Raw genomic sequence first — 22,999 nt, 5'->3', positions numbered from 1 at the left:
TCCCTGAGTCAGGAAGATCCCCTGGAAAAGGGAATGGCTACCCAACTCCAGTATTCTTGCCTGAAGAATCCCATGGGACAGAGGAGCCTGGCAGATTACAGTTCATAGGGTTGCAAAAAGTTGGACACGACTGAGCAACTAAGCACACAAGTAAACTTTTAATTATTATTCACTTGATTTTACAATGTAGGTAAGATGTTACATTGATAGACTTTATATGAATATAACATTCACTTTATATGAATGTAACATTCACTCTATATGAATGTAACATTCACTCTATATTCATAGACTTTGTATGTACTATATTTACAATGAATATAAAGTGTTGCATTCATAGACTTTATATATGGTTTTCTGTGCTATTTTTTAATTTGGTATTTTAGAGGTAGGAGACAAAATTGACTGGATATAAATGAGCGTACTCTGTTTGTTGATGTCAGTAGCAATATTAGCACCTAATACTGTATGCCAGGCATGATTAGAACCATTGCATCTATTATACTTTCTCCTCATAACATCCCAATAATATGCTATCATCCCGATTTTACAACTGAGAAAAGTTAAATCATAGCTCAGAAAAGTTAAATCATTTGCTCACTGTTACATGACAGCAAGAGAACCTGTAGCATTCTTTCTGCTACATGACTACACCATCCTGAAGAGTTACTTATTTTGCAGATTTCACAGTATCTTTAAAATATTTATTGAGTGGGAAGTGGTTAGGACTCTGCACTTCCCCTGAAGGGGGCACATGTTCAATCTCTGTCAGAGAACTAATATCCCACATGCTGCCTGACATGGCCAGAAAAAAAACACTTAATGATTACAGAAATATTAGGACAATAGTTATGACCAACCTAGATAGATAGCATATTGAAAAGCAGAGACATTACTTTACCAACAAAAGTCCATCTAGTCAAGGTTATTATGGTTTTTCCTGTGGTCATGTATGGATGTGAGAGTTGGACGGTGAATAAAGCTGAATACCAAAGAATTGATGCTTTTGAACTGTGGTGTTGGAGAAGACTCTTGAGGGTCCCTTGGACTGCAAGGAGATCCAACCAGTCCATTCTAAAGGAGATCAGCCCTGGGATTTTTTTGGAAGGAATGATGCTAAAGCTGAAACTCCAGTACTTTGGCCACCTCATGCGAAGAGTTGACTCATTGGAAAAGACTCTGATGCTGGGAGGGATTGGGGGACGACAGAGGATGAGATGGCTGGATGGCATCACCGACTCGATGGACATGAGTCTGAGTGAACTCCGGGAGTTGGTGATGGACAGGGAGGCCTGGCATGCTGCATGCAATTCATGGGGTCACAAAGAGTCGGACACAACTGAGCGACTGAACTGAACTGAATACATAACTGGAAATAACGTTACAGAAGGAAAGGGGAAACTGAGATGTTTGGACCTAAGAATGTTATTGTAAAATGTCATAGTAAAGAGGATGGCATTTTAACTTGCAAATTTTATCATAACTTTTTTGAGTGTGAAATACAATTAGAAAAGTATTTCAGAATGTAAATGTAAAATTGATTGACTTCTCGTGTAGCCTGCTGCCCCTCTAATAGCATTACTTGTGCTGCTTTCCTGCAGGTTTTCCTAGACAGAGACCTCACCAAACAGTCCAGTATTAACTTGGTAGATTTAGCTGGAAGTGAAAGGCAGAAATCTTCAGGATCAGAAGGAGACAGACTGCGGGAAGGATCACTCGTTAACCTAAGTTTAACCAATTTAGGAAATGTCATCAGGTAAATAATCAGTGGACAGGTACTTATTTGTGCCATAAAAATGACCTCAAATATCAAAATTTAGATTAATCATAACCCTTGGTTCATGACCAACTAGCATCATTGGCTTATTCCTGGTCCTCTCCTAGATTTTATTTTAAACTAATTAATTGCTTTTAGATGAAATAACAAACACTAATAAAACTACCACCAAATCCAAAAACAGTTGGAGATAATCACCATCTTGCTCCCCTTGGAGGTGAGCTTCATCTTGAATTTATGTTTTATGTATGTCCCTCCGGTCCCACTTTCTTTCTCCCTTTCCTTTCTTCCCTCTTTCTTTCTTTTCTTATTTTATCACACGTGAATATTATATTCAGTAGCACTGATTTTTGAATTTTATAAAAGGGTAAAATATATATTATTTTCTGGATCTTGCATTTTTAAAGTTATTTAGATATAAATTACGTTATAGTAAAGTGCACAGATCTTGGAGAAGGAAATGGCAACCCACTCCAGTGTTCTTGCCTGGAGAATCCCAGGGATGGGGGAGCCTGGTGGGCTGCCGTCTATGGGGTCGCACAGAGTCGGACACAACTGAAGCGACTTAGCAGCAGCAGCAGCAGCAGCACAGATCTTAAATGTTCAGCTCAATGGATTTTCATATATGTATATATCTATGTAATTAATGACTAGACTGAGATATAGTACATTTCTAAAACCCAGAAAACCCCCTCATGCCTTCTCCTTGGCTTTTAATCCCAACAAAAGAAATTAACCTGTTATCAAAGATTTATTTTTGCCTAGCTGTATTGATTTTCATATAAATGCAATCACTTATATCAGATCATTGTCTTTTATATCTGGCTTCATTCACTAAGGATTGTTTCTATGGGACTTATCCATGATGTTTTGCTTAGCAATTAGTTCTTTTTCATTGTTATGGATTATTTCATTGTAGGAATATACCATTATTTATCCTTTCTTCTATTTGATGGGCATTTAGTTTGTTTCCAGGTTTTAACTATTATGAATAAAGTTGTTACAAACATTCTGGCACATATAATTTGGGGAAAATAATTACTCATTTCTCTTAAGTATATACCCAGGAGTATAGTTTGTTTTTTGATTCAACATTATTAACAATATCCATCTATCTTATGTGTGGCTCTAGTTAATTTATTTTCTGTTCTTTTACTAAACATTGTGTCTATGAGATTCATCCATATTGTTACTGTAGCAGTTGTTACAGCATCCATGTTATTACTTCTTTTTCATTATTATGTAGTCATCCGTTGTGGGAATATACCACAATTTATTCCTTCATTCTAATGTTAATTGTTAATTTGGTTGTTTCTAGGGTGTTTTTTTTTTTTTTTTGCTTTTACAAATAGTGCTACTATGAACATTCTCATAAAGTCACTGAGTATCAATATACTAAAGGATTTTTTGATATCAGCAACTGAAATTATTGTGCTTTATATATAATGTGTGTGAATACCTAATTTTTCAAGATGGTGATAAATTGTTCCCCAAAGTTGTTGGTCCAGTAGACACTCCCAGTGGCAATGTATAACATATCCCATTAATCCACATCTTTTCTAAGGCTTGATGTTGTCAGATTTCTTGACATTTAACCAATTTACTTTGGGCTTCCGGGATAGCTCAGCTGGTAAAGAATCTGCTTGCAATGCGGGAGACCTGGGTTCTATCCCTGGGTTGGAAAGATCCCCTGGAGAAGGGAAAGGCCTGGAGAATTCCATGGACTACAGTCCATGGGGCCACAAAGAGTCGGAGATGACTGAGCGACTTTCACTTTCAAACATACTTTACTGTGGTCTTGAGAGTCCTGGTTACTAGCAAGCTTGAGCAACATTTTATTTCTTTTTTAGCAATATATTTTCTCTCAAAAATATCTGTTCTTATATTTTCCCCTTTATTCTATTTATTTATTGTCTTTTTCATTGATCTGTAGATGTTTTAAACATATTTTTATTACTCCTCTCTCAGGTATATATATCATAAGTATCTTCTCCCAGTTAGTAGATTGTGTTTTCACTTGTTAAAAGATGTCTATTGATGAGCAGAAGTTATGGTGTATGTTTTGCATTTTTTCATTTTCTGTGTCTTGTTTAAGAAAATTTGTACTTAAACCCTATCTATCTGGAGTTGGTTTCTTTATATAGTGTAAAGTAGGCATCCTTTACATTACTTTTTCCTTACAGATCACCAATTTTTTTTGAGTCTCATTTGTTGAATAGTCTGTCCTCTCCCAGTGATCTTCTATGCTACCTCTGTCATATGTCAAAATTCAACATTTTTTTCTTTTTAACTATTTCCTGGCTTTTTCATCTGTTCAGTGGTCAAAGTCTAAAAATAATAAATGCTTCAACCTATTCATGGATAATGGGCTTCTCAGGTGGTGCAGTGGTAAAGAATCTACCTGCCAATGCAGAAGATGCCAGAGACACAGGTTCCATCCCTGGTCAGGAAGATCCCCTGGAGAAGGAAATGGCAATCCACTCCTGTATTCTTGCCTGGAGAATCCCATGGACAGTGAAGCCTGGTGGGCTACAGTCCATGGGGTTGCAAAGAGTTAGACATACCTGACCAACTGAGCACACACATCCTTGAATAATATGAAGATCTCCATCTTCCATATGTCATTGTTGACATGTATTCTAATTCTAGTCTTTCAGTTCAGTTCAGTCGCTCAGTCGTGTCCGATTCTTTGCGACCCCATGAATCGCAGCATGCCAGGCCTCCCTGTCCATCACCAACTCCTGGAGTTCACTCAGACTCACGTTCATTGAGTCAGTGATGCCATCCAGCCATCTCATCCTCTGTCGTCCCCTTCTCCTCCTGCCCCCAATCCCTCCCAGCATCAGAGTCTTTTCCAATGAGTCAACTCTTCACATGAGGTGGCCAAAGTACTGGAGCTTCAGCTTTAGCATCATTCCTTCCAAAGAACACCCAGGGCTGATCTCCTTTAGAATGGACTGGTTGCCCAAATATTATCATTACTGTTTCATACAGTTAGTGTTCATTCACATTTATCTATTTTTTTAAAATTATTTTTATTCATTCCTTCTTAAACTTCAGAGCTGCTATATAAAATCAGTTTCTTTCTGATTGAAATATTCTCTAGATTTTCCCTTAATGACCATTTGCTGACAGCAAATTTAGTTTTTGTTTGGTTTGAAATTTCTTATTTCAATTCATTTTTGAAAGATAATTTTGCTGGGTATATAATTCTAGATAAGTAGTATTTTCTTTCAGCTTATTAATGATACCATTCTACTGTTTTCTGTTGTTGGCCTAATTACTGTTCCACTGAAGACAATCTTTTTCCCCTAGCTGCTTTTAAGCTCTTCTTATTTGGTGTTCTCCAATTTAATTCTGTTGCATTTTATTTATCCTGCTTGGAATTTTTTAGTCTCCATAGCTCTATGATAGTGATTTTCATCAACACTAAAAAATTCTCAGTCATTATCTTTCACATATTGATTCTGCACATTTTTTTTTCTCCTTTCTCTCCTGGAACTTCAATTACCCTATTTGAATCTTCTTTTCCTGTCCTCCATGTCTCCTAACCTATCTTTCTGATTTTTCATCTCTCTGTCTCCAGGCTGCAATCTAGATTTCTTCTGAACTCTCTAGTTCACTAATTAAATTATCACAGTGTCTACTGGTGAACTTAGTTTCATTGAGTTAGACAAGGCTGTGGTCCATGTGATCAGATTGGCTAGTGTGGGGCCATGACGTGTGGGACCACCCAAGATGACAGGTCATGGTGGAGAGGTCTGACAGAATGTGGTCCACTGGAGAAGGGAATGGCAAACCACTTCAGTATTCTTGCCTTGAGAACCCCATGAACAGTATGAAAAGGCAAAATGGTAGGATACTGAAAGAGGAACTCCCCAGGTTGGTAGGTGCCCAATATGCTACAGGAGGTCAGTGGAGAAATAACTCCAGAAAGAATGAAGGGATGGTAATAGAAGCAAGGTCCAATGCTATAAAGAGCAATATTGCATAGGAACCTGGAATGTTAGGTCCATGAATCAAGGCAAATTGGAAGTGGTCAAACAAGAGATGGCAAGAGTGAACATCGACATTCTAGGAATCAGCGAATGAAAATGGACTGGAATGGGTGAATTTAACTCAGATGACCATTATATCTACTACTGTGGGCAGGAATCCCTCAGAAGAAATGGAGTAGCCATCATGGTCAACAAAAGAGTCCAAAATGCAGTACTTGGATGCAATCTCAAAAATGACAGAATGATCTCTGTTCATTTCCAAGACAAACCATTCAATATCACAGTGATCCAAGCCTATGCCCCAACCAGTAATGCTGAAGAAGCTGAAGTTGAACAGTTCTATGAAGATCTACAAGACCTTTTAGAGCTAATACCCAAAAAAGATGTCCTTTTCATTATAGGGGACTGGAATGCAAAAGTAGGAAGTTCAGAAACACCTGGAGTAACAGGCAAATTTGGCCTTGGAGTACAGAATGAAGCAGGGCAAAGGCTAATAAAGTCTTGCCAAGAGAACGCACTGGTCATAGTAAATACCCTCTTCCAACAACACAAGAGAAGACTCTACACATGGACATCACCAGATGGTCAACACTGAAATCAGATTGATTATATTCTTTGCAGCCAAAGATGGAGAAGCTCTATACAGTCAGCAAAAACAAGACTGGGAGCTGACTGTGCCTCAGATCATGAACTCCTTATTGCCAGATTCAGAGTTAAATTGAAGAAAGTGGGAAAAACCACTAGACCATTCAGGTATGACCTAAATCAAATCCCTTATGATTATACAGTGGAAGTGACAAATAGATTTAAGGAAATAGATCTGATAGACAGAGACCCCGATGAACTATGGACGGAGGTCCGTGACATTGTATAGGAGACAGGGATCAAGATCATCCCCAAGAAAAAGAAATGCAAAAAAGCAAAATGGCTGTCTGAGGAGGCCTTACAAATAGCTGTGAAAAAAAGAGAAGCGAAAGCAAAGGAGATAAGGAAAGATATAAGCATCTGAATGCAGAGTTCCAAAGAATAGCAAGAAGAGATAAGAAAGCCTTCCTCAGCAATCAGTGCAAAGAAATAGAGGAAAACAATAGAATGGGAAAGACTAGAGATCTCCTCAAGAAAATTAGAGATACCAATGGAACATTTCATGCAAAGATGGCCTCGATAAAGGACAGAAATGGTATGGACCTAACAGAAGCAGGAGATATTAAGAAGAGATGGCAAGAATACACAGAAGAACTATACAAAAAAGATCTTCATGACCAAAATAATCACGATGGTGTGATCACTCACCTAGAGCCAGACATCCTGGAATGTAAAGTCAAGTGGGCCTTAGGAAGCATCACTAAGCACAAAGCTAGTGGAGATGATGGAATTCCAGTTGAGCTATTTCAAATCCTGAAAGATGATGCTGTGAAAGTGCTTCACTCAATATGCCAGCAAATTTGGAAAACTCAGCAGTGGCCACAGGACTGGAAAAGGTCAGTTTTCATTCCAATCCCAAGGAAAGGCCATGCCAAAGAATGCTCAAACTACTGCACAATTGCACTCATCCCACACTCTAGTAAAGTAATGCTCAAAATTCTCCAAGCCAGGCTTCAGCAATATGTGAACTGTGAACTTCCAGATGTTCAAACTGGTTTTAGGAAAGGCAGAGGAACGAGAGATCAAATTGCCAACATCCGCTGGATCATGGAAAAAGCAAGAGAGTTCCAGAAAAACATCTATTTCTGCTTTATTGACTATGCCAGAGCCTTTGACTGTGTGGATCACAATAAACTGTGGAAAATTCTGAAAGAGATGGGAATACCAGACCACCTGACCTGCCTCTTGAGAAACCTATATGCAGGTCAGGAAGCAACAGTTAGAACTCGACATGGAACAACAGACTGGTCCCAAACAGGGAAAGGAGTAGTACTTCAAGGCTGTATATTGTCACCCTGCTTATTTAACTTCTATGCAGAGTACATCATGAGAAACTCTGGGCTGGAAGAAGCACAAGCTGGAATCAAGATTGCCGGAAGAAATATCAATAACCTCAGATATGCAGATGACACCACCCTTATGGCAGAAAGTGAAGAGGAACTAAAAAGCCTCTGGATGAAAGTGAAAGAGGAGAGTGAAAAAGTTGACTTAAAGCTCAACATTCAGAAAATGAAGATCATATCACCTGGTCCCATCACTTCATGGGAAATAGATGGGGAAACAGTGGGAACAGTGTCAGACTTTATTTTTTTGGGCTCCAAAATCAGTGCAGATAGTGATTGCAGCCATGAAATTAAAAGATGCTTACTCCTTGGAAGGAAAGTTATGACCAACCTAGATAGCATATTAAAAAGCAGAGATATTTCTTTGCCAACAAAGGGTTTGTCTAGTCAAGGCTATGGTTTTTCCAGTAGTCGTGTATAGATGTGAGAGTTGGACTGTGAAGAAAGCTGAGCACCAAAGAATTGATGCTTTTGAACTGTGGTGTTGGAGAAGACTCTTGAGAGTCCCTTGGACTGCAAGGAGATCCAACCAGTCCATCCTAAAGAAGACCAGTCCTGAGTGTTCATTGGAAGGACTGATGCTGAGGCTGAAACTCCAATACTTTGGCCACCTCATGCGAAGAGCTGACTCATTGGAAAAGACCTTGATGCTGGGAGAGATTGGGGGCAAGAGGAGAAGGGGACGATAGAGGATGAGATGGCTGGATGCCATCACCGACTCGATGGACATGAATTTGGGTGAACTCCGGGTGTTGGTGATGGACAGGGAGGCCTGGCATGCTGTGATTCATGGGGTCGCAAAGAGTCAGACACAACTGAGGGAATGAACTGAACTGAACTGTTGAACTTATCCATAGGGTTTTAAATTTCAATTGCTTTAATAATCCTTTCTAGATGATCATTTTGTTTCTTTTCTAAACCTGGTAGCTTAATTTTTTTGGATTTCTTTTCTTTGTTTGTGTTTATAATTTATCAGAGATGGGATTTCCTCCCTCTTCCCCACTCTCTTCAATGCCAACACTGCTTCCTCTGAAGTACCCTGAGTGGCATTTACTTCTCATTCACTCTTACTTGATTCTGTAGCCCATCAGGTCCTAACTCTATGGGATCTTCCTAAGGCAGTATGAGAGAAAGACCAGAAAGGACTTAAATCTGCTCCCTTATCTGTCTCCACACTGCTAGCCTACCACCCTCTCCCTCAGGTCAAAACCCTTCTCTGCAGGCTCTGGGTTTTCCTCCCAAGGTTTACTGTGTTAGTGCCCCAGATCTGGGCCTCCCTCTCTGTTATGGTTTCCCTGGGGTTGACCTTGGAGAGGGAGCCAGCTGCTTCTATCTTGCAATATGCCAGTATCCTTGTACAGAAGGTATATCAACTATTGGATGTTCCTTAATGTCATGTCTGGTATATGGGGTTGTCAAAGATATTTGAGGGGTGTTTCTGACTCATCCACAAAGAGGCAGATTTTTTTTGATATATTTAAAATTTTTTATTGTTTTACATTTTCTTTTCATTTAGTGCTCTGGCTGATGCCGCCATGGGGAAGAAAGTCCTCCATGTTCCCTACAGAGACTCTGTACTGACCAAACTGCTCCAGTCAGCTCTGGGTGGGAACAGCAGAACTACTCTGGTAAAGTGACTTTCCTACCACATCTTAGACTATTTAGACTCATGCAGCTGTCATGATTGCTGTTGTTATTATTATTAAAGTTATTCTTCACAAGAATCTTCTCAGTTCTTGACAAGATTCTCAGTTTCAGCACACTAACTGTGGAGCTTCATTCCCTTCCTTCAAGTGAAGATAATGATCTCGCCTTGAAACTGTGGTTGTGATGATTAAATGAAATATAATGAACAAGCTTTACAAGTTGCAAAGCTGGACAAAGATAAATGATTATTCATCAGGCCCTTATGCTCTAAATCATGGCCTCCAGATCCACAGATTAGGAGCTGCCCCGTGGGCAGTCCCATTCCCTCCTGTTCGCTCTCAGTGACCCTGCTCACCTCCAGCTCATCAAAAAGTTTATTTTCTCCTTTGAATTCTAGAACAGTTAAGCTGAAGTCAATACCAGATGTGAAACCATTTAAGTGGGTACTCAGTAATGATTTATTTATTAATCTCTGCAATGCCACCATTCAACTGTCATTTAAATTCCTGAGGAAATCTGTTGCGGACTCAGTGCTGACGGTTGCGTAGTACAGAGGTTAGCAGCACAGTTGTTCAAGTCAGGGCAGGTTCAGGTCCCAGCTCTGCCAGGTATGGGTGACCTTGGCACATTATTCTTATCTAAGCCTCAGTTTTCTGAATTGTAAAGTTTAAACAAACCACAAGTTCCAAGATATTCCATGAATGTTAGCTGTGTAAAATCAATAATAGCTATCTGCTGTATGTTTAGTTGCTCAGTTGTGTCTGACTCTCTGTGACCCCATGCACTGTAGCCCACCAGGCTCCTCTGTCCATGGGGATTCTCTAGGCAAGAATACTGGAGTGGATTGCCATGCCCTGCTCTAGGGCATCTTCCCAACCCAAGGATCAAACCCAGGTCTTGTGCATTGCAGGGATTCTTTACCATCTGAGCCACCAGGGAAGCCCAAGAATACTGGAGTGGGTAGCCTATCCCTTCTCCAGGGGATCTTCCTGACCCAGGAATCAAACCGGGATCTCTGGCATTGCAGGTGGATTCTTTACCAGCTGAGCTACCAGTGAAGCCCAACAATAGCTATATATCCTATATAAAAAACCAAAATCTGAAAAGGATATTTGTTTACAGATAGCAGCGATAAGTCCAGCTGACATCTGCTATGAGGAAACTTTATCAACACTAAGATATGCTGAAAGGTACGATTATGAATACTTATTATCTATAGTGGTTCTAAGTTCTAAATCTGGCAAATTCTTCTAGTACCCTTAAACTTGATGAGCTGGTGTCTTGGGAATGGGTCCAGAAAAAGGAAGAACAAAATGATCTGTGAGAGAAGAGGGAGAGAAATAAAATAAATAAGAGGAGACAGAAATAGGGGCTCAGGGCCCTCCTAGCCTGTCATTCAGTCACTGCAGTCCTGGATGGGGGAGGAGCCACAGGCTCAAATTCATGGGAGGATGCATTGAACCCACCCCTGAAGTGCTCAGTTCTCTGTTTCCCTGCATTTTTCTGTCAAATAACATGGCCATTCACAGATTCTCCTTTTGTCCTGTGGGTCACAGGTAGAGAATAGTGGCAGGCAGGGAATTTTTGTGCTAATGATAAAGATGAGCATGTAAGAGGCTCCCAAAGTTGGGAACCAGCCCTGGGCCCTACCCCTTTCCCTCTGTTGTGCCTCATATCTCCAGGCCCCACACAGCAGGGCAGAGGAGGCTCCTCCCAGGGAGGGGCTGTCCACACACGTTCCTGCCTTCCCACTTGGCCCAGGAAGCAAGCCCACTCCTGGCAGTTTAGTCCTGGCAGGAGGCTGTGGCCGAGCTGAGTTTCTGCTTTTCAAGGCAGGCATAAGCCTGCTTCCCCTGACCCTTTTGGGAAAGTGAGGGTCTGGGGAGAGGGAGGCTCTAACCAGGGGTTGGAACCCCATGGTGTCTCCGCCCCTCCATCCCATTCAGCATGGCCGACGTGGAGAATCCCCTCTGCAGCTTTCCCATCAGCTTCATTCAGGAGCCAGTGTTCCAGGTGACTGGAGCTGGCATGTAAATGAACCTGGTTCCTATTCTAATACGTCACTTGTCAGGTCTATGGGCCAGTGTGTCAGACAGAATCTGGCCCTACTCCCTCCAAGACCTGAACCTCCCTGCCCTTGGTGAGCTCACATGCTGAAGGAGGTGATACCTCCCTCTCTGGGCTGAGTGAAGACTGTGTGAGATGGTTCAAGAACCGTTCCTGGCTAAGTTCTGCCTTGCACAGGGCTGAAGCTCAAAATGACAGTTGTTGTGATGTCTCCAAGTAGTTCTCTCAGTTTTTCCTTGGCCTCTTCTCTAGGGAAAGGCCTTTGCATTTTAGGGACAAACCCTTGCATTCTCATTCCTCACTGCCAGGCCTCAGTATCATTTTGCTTCATTTGTTTTTCTCTGTTTTCTTTCATCACCTGTGCTACAATCTCAGAACTTAAGGTTGAATTTTGCCTTAGTATTATGTGCTGTGCTGTGCTTAGTCGCTCAGTAGTGTCTGACTCTTTGCAACCCCATGGACTGTAGCCCTCCAGGCTCCTCTGTCCATAGGATTCTCCATGCAAGAATTCTGGAGTGGGTTGTTATACCCGCCTCAGGGGATCTTCCCAACCCAGGGATCGAACCTAGGACTCCTGCACTGCAGGCAGCTTCTTTACAATCTGAGCAACCAGGGGAGCCCTTAGTATTATGTAGAATGTTCATTTCCTTCCCACTTCTCAATTCTAAACTGTTGCTGGCACTTTTTACATGAGAGACTATGTGATGCTGAGGAAGGAGAAAATGATCCCCAGGGGTCCTGGGCTCCAGGGCTGGATCTGTCGTGGACTCTGTGACTGGGGGCAAGCCTTGCAAACCCTATTCCTTAGGGAAAGAAGTAAGGGTGCCAGATGTAGCAAATGAAAATATAGGATGCCCAGTTACATTTGAATTTCAGGTAAAGAACAAGTCATGTTTTAGCATAACTATGTCCCATGCAGCACTAGCCAGGAGTGAACTAGGACAGCGGTCCCCAGCCTTTTGGCACCAGGGACTAGTTTCATGCAAGACAGTTTTTCCAGGGACTGGGGGTCGAGAGGTGGGGGTGGGGAGCAGGGGTGGTTTGGGGATGAGTCAAGCACGTTACATGTATTGTGCACTTTATTTCTATTGTTATTATATCAGCTCCACCTCAGATCGTCAGGCCTTAGATCCTGGAGGCTGGAGACCTTAACTAGGCAAAGTCCAAGCCCACTCCTGGCCTGGCACACTTGGCAGAGCAGTCGCTGGCAGCCTCCAGGGTTTGTGTTGTTACAGAACAGTAGAGATTGAAGAGATTGTTTTCATTAACCAAGTCAGCCCAACTGGGGGAGTGTGTTTGGGGCCCAGAACACGTTGGGGGTGGACTCCAGGCTTGGGCTGAGTCCACAAGAGGCTCATGTGGACAAGTGACACTTGACAAGTGACAAGTGGCTCATGTTTGAGCCCTGGATGTCACTGAGTCCCTTCTGGTCTTAGTGGTTTACTGGAAACTTACACACTGAAATCTCAAGTTACTAGGAAGTGAAAGGCTCCCATTTTGACCATTCGAGGCCAGTTTCCTGCCAGTCCTCTGGTAGTACTGCTCCAGCTGCGAAAGACCCAGGGCCTGAGTGTGTGTCCACCTTTGCACAGGGCTAAGAAGATCCGGAACAAAGCTGTTGTCAACACCTCCACCCTGATGAGGGAGTCCAGGGCAGAGAACGACAGACTGCTGCTTGGGTGTGGAAACTGCAGAATAGCAGGTAAACTGAGTCAGGAGTCAGCACAGGTCCAAGGCAGCAGTCAGGAGGCTAGATGCAGGAGGGAGGGAGAGAGGGGAGTGGCCAAGCCCTGTTGCAGGGTAAGGGCTGCAGGGAGATAGGGGAGTGGGGGGTGTTGTGCTGGAAGGGCAGGGGCCAGGAGCCATTGTGTTTAGTCTGAGGGGAGCCCTAGGGCAGGCCAGGACATCCCTGGACCTTTGTCCAGGACATTTTGGCCTGAATGTAATTCTCATGCGATTGTATGAAATACTGGCCCTGGCCTCTTGAAATGGTCATTTTAGTCTCATTTTTTAATTGCCATTTTTATTTTGAGGCTGTTCTTTCCCCTGGGACTACTTTCTCCTTAACCAGATTTAAACTGGCCATATGGCATTTGTTCTGCTGACGGCCTCCTGTAGTTAAGTGATGTTTGGGGGCCCAAGAAGCACTAGCCCCTGAATCCTCTTCTAAGACTCTGCTCAGCGCTGGCTGCACGTTAGAGTCACCTGGTGACTGGGCACCACTTGGACCAATTACCCATCCCCAGGGCAGCAACTCGCCTTAGGATGGCTCCACTGGGCACTTATTGAGAACCATTGCTTTGAGTGAAGGCCTTAGTTGTCCGTGTGGCAGCTTGAGTTGTGTGTAATTTTATGTGCATTAACAATTTAGAATAGGATTTGTGAAAAGGGCAAAATATAAAACTGTTGAAGTAGAATTGGTAAAGGTGTTCAGCATCAAAAGAGCCAGACTGGACGGTCGGGAAGCCCTGTGCTCAGTGCTCTTAGTGGAGTGTGACGCATTGTCCTGCCCTCGGTACCTGTTCCCCCTCCCCAAGTTGGGCTCCCTCAAGCCACATGGGCTCTCTCTCTGGTGTTAGCGGCTCTTCCGACCCTAACACACGCAAACTTCATGGATGTTCCCCTTGAGGGCAGGTTGTTGCTACCTGGCATATCTCTGGGTTCCCACGTCCTTACTCAATAAGGCTTCAGCCTCAACTAGGAACACCCTAAATTAGAGTCTGTGCCCATGTCTGGTCCAGGGTGACACGGATGGGTCACAAATCTCTACACCTGGACAAGCCAGATGTTGACCTAAATGCTGCATCTGATTCCCATTGTTCATGAGCATAGGCACAGAACTCATGAAAAACAAGGGAAGATAAATCTTTGATTCTTCCTAAATCCCCTGACTTGACAGGAATGCCCTGAAACTGTCTTGCATGCTCACACAATTGAAAAACATAATGTTGAGCTTCCTGTTCTTCCGATAAAGGACCTCTTTGCTCTAGTTTCCTATGAATTAAGGGGTGAACTTAGTCTTTTTTTAGTTTTTTAAAAAGATTTTTATTGAAGTGTAGTTAATTTATAATGTTGTGTTAGTTTCAAGTGTATAGCAAAGGGATTCAGTTGTATATAGATAGATGAGTACATACATATAAATATATATAATTATTTTTCAGATTCCTTTCCATTATAGGTTATTATAAGATAGTGAGTATAGTTCCTTGTGTTATATAATATGCCCTTGTTGCTTATCTATTTTATATATAGTAATGTGTATCTATTAATCCCAAACTTCTAGTTTATCTCCCACCTCCACCCCCAGCTATCCCTTTTGATGATTATGTTTTTTTTTAATTTATTTTAATTGAGGCTAATTACTTTACAATATTGTGGTGTTTTTTGCCATACATTCACATGAATCCACCATGGGTGTACATGTGTTCCCCATCCTGAACCCCCCTCCCACCTCCCTCCCCATCCCATCCTTCAGGGTCATCCCAGTGCACCAGCCCTGAGCACCCTGTCTCATGCATTGAACCTGGACTGGCGATCTATTTCACATATGATAATACACGTTTCAATGCTATTCTCTCAAATCATCCCACCCTCACCTTCTCCCACAGAGTCCAAAAGTCTCTTTTTTACATCTGTGTCTCTTTTGCTATCTCGCATATAGGGTCATCATTACCATCTTTCTAAATTCCATATATATGCATTAGTATACTGTATTGGTGTTTTTCTTTCTGACTTACTTCACTCTGTATAATAGGCTCCAGTTTCATCCACTTCATTAGAACTGATTCAAATACATTCTTTTTTATAGCTGAGTAATATTCCATTGTGTATATGTATCACAGCTTTCTTATCCATTCATCTGCCGATGGACATCTAGGTTGCTTCCATGTCCTAGCTATTGTAAATAGTGCTGCAATGAACACTGGGGTACACGTGTCTCTTTCAATTCTGGTTTTCTTGGTGTGTATGCCCAACAGTGGGATTGCTGGGTCATATGGCAGTTTTATTTCCAGTTTTTGAAGGAATCTCCACACTGTTCTCCATAGTGGCTGTACTAGTTTGCATTCCCACCAACAGTGTAAGAGGGGTCCTTTTTCTCCTCACCCTCCCCAGCATTTATTGTTTGTAGATTTTTTGATATCAGCCATTCTGACTGGTGTGAGATGGTACCTCATTGTGGTTTTGATTTGCATTTCTCTGATAATGAGTGATGTTGAGCATCTTTTCATGTGTTTGTCAGCCATCTGTTATGTCTTCTTTGGAGAAATGTCTATTTAGTTCTTTGGCCCATTTTTTGGGCCATTGGGTTGTTTATTTTTCTGGAATTGACCTGCAGGAGTTGCTTGTATATTTTTGAGATTAATTATTTGTTAGTTGCTTCATTTGCTATTATTTTCTCCCATTCTGAAGGCTGTCTTTTTACCTTGCTTAGAGTTTCCTTAATTGTGCAAAAGCTTTTAAGTTTAATTAGGTCCCATTTGTTTATTTTTGCTTTTATTTCCATTACTCTGGGAGGTGGGTCATAGAGGATGCTGCTATGATTTACATCAGAGAGTGTTTTGCTTATGTTTTCCTCTAGGAGTTTTATAGTTTCTGGTCTTACATTTAGATTTTTAATCCATTTTGAGTTTATTTTTGTGTATGGTGTTAGAAAGTGTTCTAGTTTCATTCTTTTACAAGTGATTGACCAGTTTTCCCAGCACCACTTGTTAAAGAGATTGTCTTTTCTCCATTGTATATTCCTGCCTCCTTTGTCAAATATAAGGTGTCCATAGGTCTGTGGATTTATCTCTGGGCTTTCTATTTTGTTCCATTGATCTATATTTCTGTCTTTGTGCCAGTAACAGATTGTCTTGATGACTGTAGCTTTGTAGTATAGCCTGAAGTCAGGCAAGTTGATTCCTCCAGTTCATTCTTCTTTTTCAATATTGCTTTGGCTATTCGAGGTTTTTTGTATTTCCATACAAATTGTGAAATTATTTGTTCTAGTTCTCTGAAAAATACTGTTGGTAGCTTGAATCTATAGATTGCTTTGGGTAGTATACTCATTTTCACTATATTGATTCTTCCGGTCCATGAACATGGTATATTTCTCCATCTATTTGTGTCACTTTTGATTTCTTTCATCAGTATTTTATAGGTCTTTTGTTTCTTTAGGTAACTTTATTCCTAAGTATTTTATTCTTTTTGTTGCAATTGTGAATGGAATTGTTTCCTTAATTTCTCTTTCTGTTTTCTCATTGTTAGTGTGTAGGAATGTAAGGGATTTCTGTGTGTTGATTCTATATCCTGCAACTTTACTATATTCATTGATTAGCTCTACTAATTTTCTGGTGGAGTCTTTAGGGTTTTCTATGTAGAGGATCATGTCATCTGCAAACAGTGAGAGTTGTATTTCTTCTTTCCCAATCTGGATTCCTTTTATTTCTTTTTCTTCTCTGATTGCTGTGGCTAAAACTTCCAAAACTATGATGAATAGTAGTGGTGAGAGTGGGCATCCTTTTCTTTTTTCTGACTTTAGGGGAAATGTTTTCAGTTTTTCACCATTGAGGATAATGTTTGCTGTGGGTTTATCATATATGGCTTTTATTATGTTGAGGTATGTTCCTTCTATGCCTGCTTTCTGGAGGATTTTTGTCATAAATCGATGTTGAATTTTGTCAAAGGCTTTCTCTGAATCTATTGAGATAATCATATGTTTTTTATCTTTCAATTTGTTAATGTGGTGTACCACATTGATTGATTTGCAAATATTGAAGAATCTTTGCATCCCTGGGATAAAGCCCACTTGGTCATGATGGATGATCTTTTTAATATGTTGTTGGAATATATTCTATTATATAACAGAATAATATATTCTTTTTAATATGTTGTTGGAATATATTCTGTTATATAACAGAATAATATATTCTGTCATAAAAATACCAACAGTATTTTTCAGAGAACTAGAACAAATAATTTCACAATTTTTATGGAAAAAATCTTGAATAGCCAAAGCAATCTGTTGGAATATGTTCTGTTTGCTAGAATTTTGTTAAGGATTTTTGCATCTATGTTCATCAGTGATATTGGCCTATAGTTTTCTTTTTCTGTGGCATCTTTGTCTGGTTTTGGTATTAGGGTGATGGTGACTCTGTGGGAGAAGGTGAGGGTGGGATGATTTGAGAGAATAGCATTGAAACATGTGTGAAACAGATCGCCAGTCCAGGTTCAATGCATGAGACAGGATGCTCAGGGCTGGTGCAATGGGATGACCCAGAGGGATGGGGAGGAAGATGGGAGGAAGGTTCAGGATGGGGTTTAAATAAATTAGATTAAGGAAAAAAAAAATAGAATGAGTTTGGAAGTTTACCTTCCTCTGCAATTTTCTGGAAGAATGACTATAAATTTGTTTTCTAATTCTGTGAGTCTGTTTTGTAAATAAGTTCAATTGTATCATTTTTTAAAGATTCCACATATAAGTGATACTATATGATATTGATATTTGTCTTTATGGTAATCTCTAGGTCCATGCATGTTGCTGCAAATGATGTTATTTTTTATGGCTGAGTAATATTCCCTTGTATATATGTACCATATCTTTGTCCATTCCTCTGTTGATGGACATTTAGATTGCTTCCATGTCATGACTATTGTGTCTAGTGCTGCTATGAAGATCCTAGTTTTTACAGTACTTTCCAGACTCAGTTAGTGCAGTTCCATTTCTCACTCCTGCTGAGAGTCCCTTGTTTTGACTCAGAACAGAATGGCAACATTGTGTGCCTCACCTTTGACACTGCAAACCTTAAAGCTGGCCTTCAGTTGCTTAAAATACCTCCCTCCTTCCAGAGCTGCCAGCCTGTTTACTTGGGCCTCCCAGTGACCAGATGAGCTGGGTGAACCAACTGGAGCAGGCCCGGCGGGAATGGCAGCAGCACTATGTGGCCATCGCCCAGGTGAGCTCACCACCTCCACCTGCTGAGGCCGACTACCTGGGAGGGGGATGGGGCAGCCTTACATCTTAACCAGACAGTGATGCCTGGGCTGCTGACAGGTGGATAATTGGGTAATCGGATAGTATACCTATTATCTGTAATGTGTGATTGTGACAAATTGTGATACATGACATATGACTTTAAATTATTGGCAGAGTTGGGGATAGAATGGCAGGGCATGAAAAGGAAGGAAGCAGAGAGGCCTTGGTGCCTCTGATGCATGAGGCTGAGGATAGAATTCAAAGCTGTTGAAAATTAGAATTTGGGGAGAATTTGAGGAATGTGATTGTCTTCTGGGGACTGTGATCCTGAACCATGGATCTGGCATTCACCGCCAGCTCCAGATCATAAATGGGCTGTGATGTGAACTTTGTTCCTGGGCCAGGGAGATGCCTTCTCTGCCTTCTGTCAACACTACCCCTCCCATAACCTTACTCCCCAAAGCTATGGGGCTTTGGACAAGCTCCAGAGTCATGGGCCAGCCCTGGAGGACTTTAGCAGTGGTGGGAGGGATCCAGTCCAGATTCCCGAAGGTTCCTGGAGCCAGAATAGATGGGAGCCTCAAGTGTTGGGAGTGGAGTGGGGGTGGAGGTCTGTGGCTGCAAGGGGTCAGGATGAGTTAGGGTCCAAGGACTTTAGAGATGTGGGCATAATGTGGCTGCATATGTCAGAGAGAAATGCCAAGAAAATAACCTCCTGTGTAACCTGGGTTTGTGCCTCTTGGCTGCAAATGTCAAGAGGATTGATCCACAGTGAAGAACTTCGGACTCTTGTTTTGTGTAGATAGTTACAACCAGAAGGACTTTCATCCTCTTTATCAGAACTTCCGGATTCAAAGCTTTCCTTGTGCCCATATAGTTTATTCCAGTTCCGTTTGATTGTCAATCCTCTATAATCACAATACCAATCACTACCTGTATTAAAGAATGAAATGCATTTTCATAACCAAGAGAGGGCGATGCCACAGCCCCATTTTGCCATCAGCATCTTTTGGGTGATGAGGTCACTGGAGGACTGGGAGCAGCGGATTGGAAGGAACTTTGCCCTCTGTGCTGTGCTGCCCTGTCTGGTGAGGATACCCTCTCTGTTTCTCCTCCAGGAGCGGCAGATGAAGAAAACCTTCCCCCACCTTCTCAACGTCAATGAAGACCCGCAGCTCACGGGGGTTCTCAAGCACTTCATTCAGGCTGGTACTTACTTACCCCTCTCAACTCGCACCGAGGGAAGGCAGAGGGAAGAGGGTCAAGAGGCACTTGCCTGCTGGCTTTGGTTCGTAAGGTCTCTGACCGAATTGTCTGGGACCTTCTAATTTGCAGAGTGATGTTAACTGACCTGGCACTACCTCAGCAGTTGATTCTGGTTCTGTTCATGCCTCTTGCCCCTGAGCATATTTCTTTTTCTTTTTAAAAAATTTTACTGGTAAAATACACATTACAGAAAACACCATGTTAACCATTTTTAAGTGTACAGTGCAGTGGCATTAAGTGCCTTTGCATTGTTGTGCAACCATTTTGAGTTGTGCCTGACATTTTGTGACCCTATAGACTGTGGTGCATTAGGCTCCTCTGTCCATGGGATTAGCCATGCAAGAATACTGGAATGGGTTGCTGTTTCCTCCTCCAGGGGATCTTTCCGACCCAGGGATCAAACCCACGTGTCCGGCATCTCCTGCATTGGCAAGCAGATTCTTTACCACAGAGCCACCTGGGAAGCCCTGTGCAACCATTACAGGCACCCATCTCCAGATACTTTTTGTCTTCCCAAACTGAAACTCTGTCCCCATTATGCAATAACTCCCTGTTAGCCCCTCACCCAGTCCTTGGCAACTATCATTTTACTTCCTGTCTCTATGAATTTAACCATTCCAGGTACTTTTATAAATACAGTATTTGTCCTTTTGTGTCTGGCTTACTTAGCATAATTTCTTCCAGCTTCATCCATATTGAAGCATGTATCAGGATTTTCTCCCTTTTTAAGACTGAACAATACACCATTTTATGTGTTTACCACATTTATTTATCCATTCATCCACTGGAAAATGGCACCAGTATTTGGTCACATCTGGCTTCTGCACTTTAGCCCTATACACAGTCAGGACAGGAGAGGCTTTTGCAGGACAGTAGTTGGGGCTGGAGATCAAGACTGACATATACTCACTACTATATATAAAATAGATAATTAATAAGAACCTATTGTACAGCAGAGGGAACTCTACTCAATACTCTGTAATGACCTACATGGGAAAAGAACCTAAAAAAGAGTAGATACATGTATATGTATAACTAATTCACTTTGCTGCACAGAAGAAACTGACACAATATTGTAAACCAACTATGCTCCAATAAAAAATTAAAATTTATTTAAAATAACAATAATAAATCCATTAAGATCAGATCAGATCAGATCAGTCACTCAGTCGTGTCCAACTCTTTGCGACCCCGTGAATCGCAGCACGCCAGGCCTCCCTGTCCATCACCATCTCCCGGAGTTCACTCAGACTCACGTCCATCGAGTCAGTGATGCCATCCAGCCATCTCATCCTCTGTCGTCCCCTTCTCCTCCTGCCCCCAATCCCTCCCAGCATCAGAGTCTTTTCCAATGAGTCAACTCTTCGCATGAGGTGGCCAAAGTACTGGAGTTTCAGCTTTAGCATCATTCCTTCCAAAGAAATCCCAGGGCTGATCTCCTTCAGAATGGATTTGTTGGATCTCCTTGCAGTCCAAGGGACCCTCAAGAGTCTTCTCCAACACCACAGTTCAAAAGCATCCATTCTTCGGCACTCAGCCTTCTTCACAGTCCAACTCTCACATCCATACATGACCACTGGAAAAACCATAGCCTTGACTAGACAGACCTTTGTTGGCAAAGTAATGTCTCTGCTTTTGAATATGCTATCTAGATTGGTCATAACTTTCCTTCCAAGGAGTAAGCGTCTTTTAATTTCATGGCTGCAGTTACCATCTGCAGTGATTTTGGAGCCCCCAAAAATAAAGTCTGACACTGTTTCCACTGTTTCCCCATCTATTTCCCATGAAGTGATGGGACCGGATGCCATGATCTTCGTTTTCTGAATGTTGAGCTTTAAGCCAACTTTTTCACTCTCCTCTTTCACTTTCATCAAGAGGCTTTTGAGTTCCTCTTCACTTTCTGCCATAAGCGTGGTGTCATCTGCATATCTGAGGTTATTGATATTTCTTCCGGCAATCTTGATTCCAGCTTGTGTTTCTTCCAGCCCAGCGTTTCTCATGATGTACTCTGCATATAAGTTAAAAAAGCAGGGTGACAATATACAGCCTTGATGTACTCCTTTTCCTATTTGGAACCAGTCTGTTGTTCCATGTCCAGTTCTAACTGTTGCTTCCTGACCTGCATATAGGTTTCTCAAGAGGCAGATCAGGTGGTCTGGTATTCCCATCTCTTTCAGAATTTTCCACAGTTTATTGTGATCCACACAGTCAAAGGCTTTGGCATAGTCAATAAAGCAGAAATAGATGTTTTTCTAGAACTCTCTTGCTTTTTCTATGATCCAGCGGATGTTGGCAATTTGATCTCTGGTTCCTCTGCCTTTTCTAAAACCAGCTTGAATATCAGGAAGTTCACGGTTCACATGTTGCTGAAGCCTGGCTTGGAGAATTTTGAGCATTCCTTTACTAGCATGTGAGATGAGTGCAATTGTGCAGTAGTTTGAGCATTCTTTGGCATGGCCTTTCTTTGGGATGGGAATGAAAACTGACCTTTTCCAGTCCTGTGGCCACTGCTGAGTTTTCCAAATTTGCTGGCATATTGAGTGCAGCACTTTCACAGCATCATCTTTCAGGATTTGAAATAGCTCCACTGGAATTCCATCACCTCCACTAGCTTTGTTCTTAGTGATGCTTTCTAAGGCCCACTTGACTTCACATTCCAGGATGTCTGGCTCTAGGTGAGTGATCACACCATCATGATTATCTGGGTTGTGAAGATGTTTTTTGTACAGTTCCTCTGTGTATTCTTGCCATCTCTTCTTAATATCTTCTGCTTCTGTTAGGTCCATACCATTTCTGTCCTTTACTGAGCGCATCTTTGCATGAAATGTTCCCTTGATATCTCTAATTTTCTTGAAGAGATATCTAGTTTTTCCCATTAATGGCACATTCTTAAATAAAAAATATTTTCCTAAGCAAACAAACAGAAAGTTAGGAATATCACAAAAAAGGCAGAAATTAAAGCAATTATCCCCCAGGCAAGGTGATGTCCATGTACCATCATGATTGAAAATCACAGTGAGAAAATCCCTTCAAGTGATCCAGTTGGAGAGGAAATGGCACTTCCCAAACATCAGATATGTTACTAAGATCAAATCCTGGAAATTTTTGAAAAAAAAAAAAAAAAAAGGTTATTTTAATTTTTTTCAGGTTCGTGTGATGCTGGTAAGGCAGCTTCAAACACCATTACTCTTCAAGGTTTGGGGTAAGTGAACAGACTCAGTACCTTTGTCCAGCATTGCAGAATTGAGACCACTGCATCCAGAGGACACTCTCAAAATTCATCTAGTCATTGTCGGGGCAG

At 41.6% G+C, this 22,999-nt stretch overlaps 1 protein-coding gene across 1 annotated transcript in view; it reads left to right on the top strand.

Annotated features, from left to right (window-relative positions):
* The window catches only part of LOC102404008 (kinesin-like protein KIF28P), a 61,051-nt gene that overhangs the window by 11,530 nt on the left and 26,522 nt on the right, over positions 1 to 22,999 (top strand). The window contains exons 4-10 of the mRNA XM_025286022.3: positions 1,602 to 1,756; positions 9,280 to 9,391; positions 10,533 to 10,600; positions 12,962 to 13,179; positions 18,306 to 18,412; positions 19,551 to 19,641; positions 22,846 to 22,900. Coding sequence (XP_025141807.2) covers positions 1,602 to 1,756; positions 9,280 to 9,391; positions 10,533 to 10,600; positions 12,962 to 13,179; positions 18,306 to 18,412; positions 19,551 to 19,641; positions 22,846 to 22,900 — 806 coding nt within the window. The remainder of the gene's footprint in view (positions 1 to 1,601; positions 1,757 to 9,279; positions 9,392 to 10,532; positions 10,601 to 12,961; positions 13,180 to 18,305; positions 18,413 to 19,550; positions 19,642 to 22,845; positions 22,901 to 22,999) is intronic.

This window comes from Bubalus bubalis, chromosome 5 (assembly GCF_019923935.1).
Source record: "Bubalus bubalis isolate 160015118507 breed Murrah chromosome 5, NDDB_SH_1, whole genome shotgun sequence".
NCBI lineage: Eukaryota > Metazoa > Chordata > Mammalia > Artiodactyla > Bovidae > Bubalus > Bubalus bubalis.
Note: the sequence above shows the minus strand (reverse complement) of the source record. Positions and strands in the feature narration are given on the sequence as shown.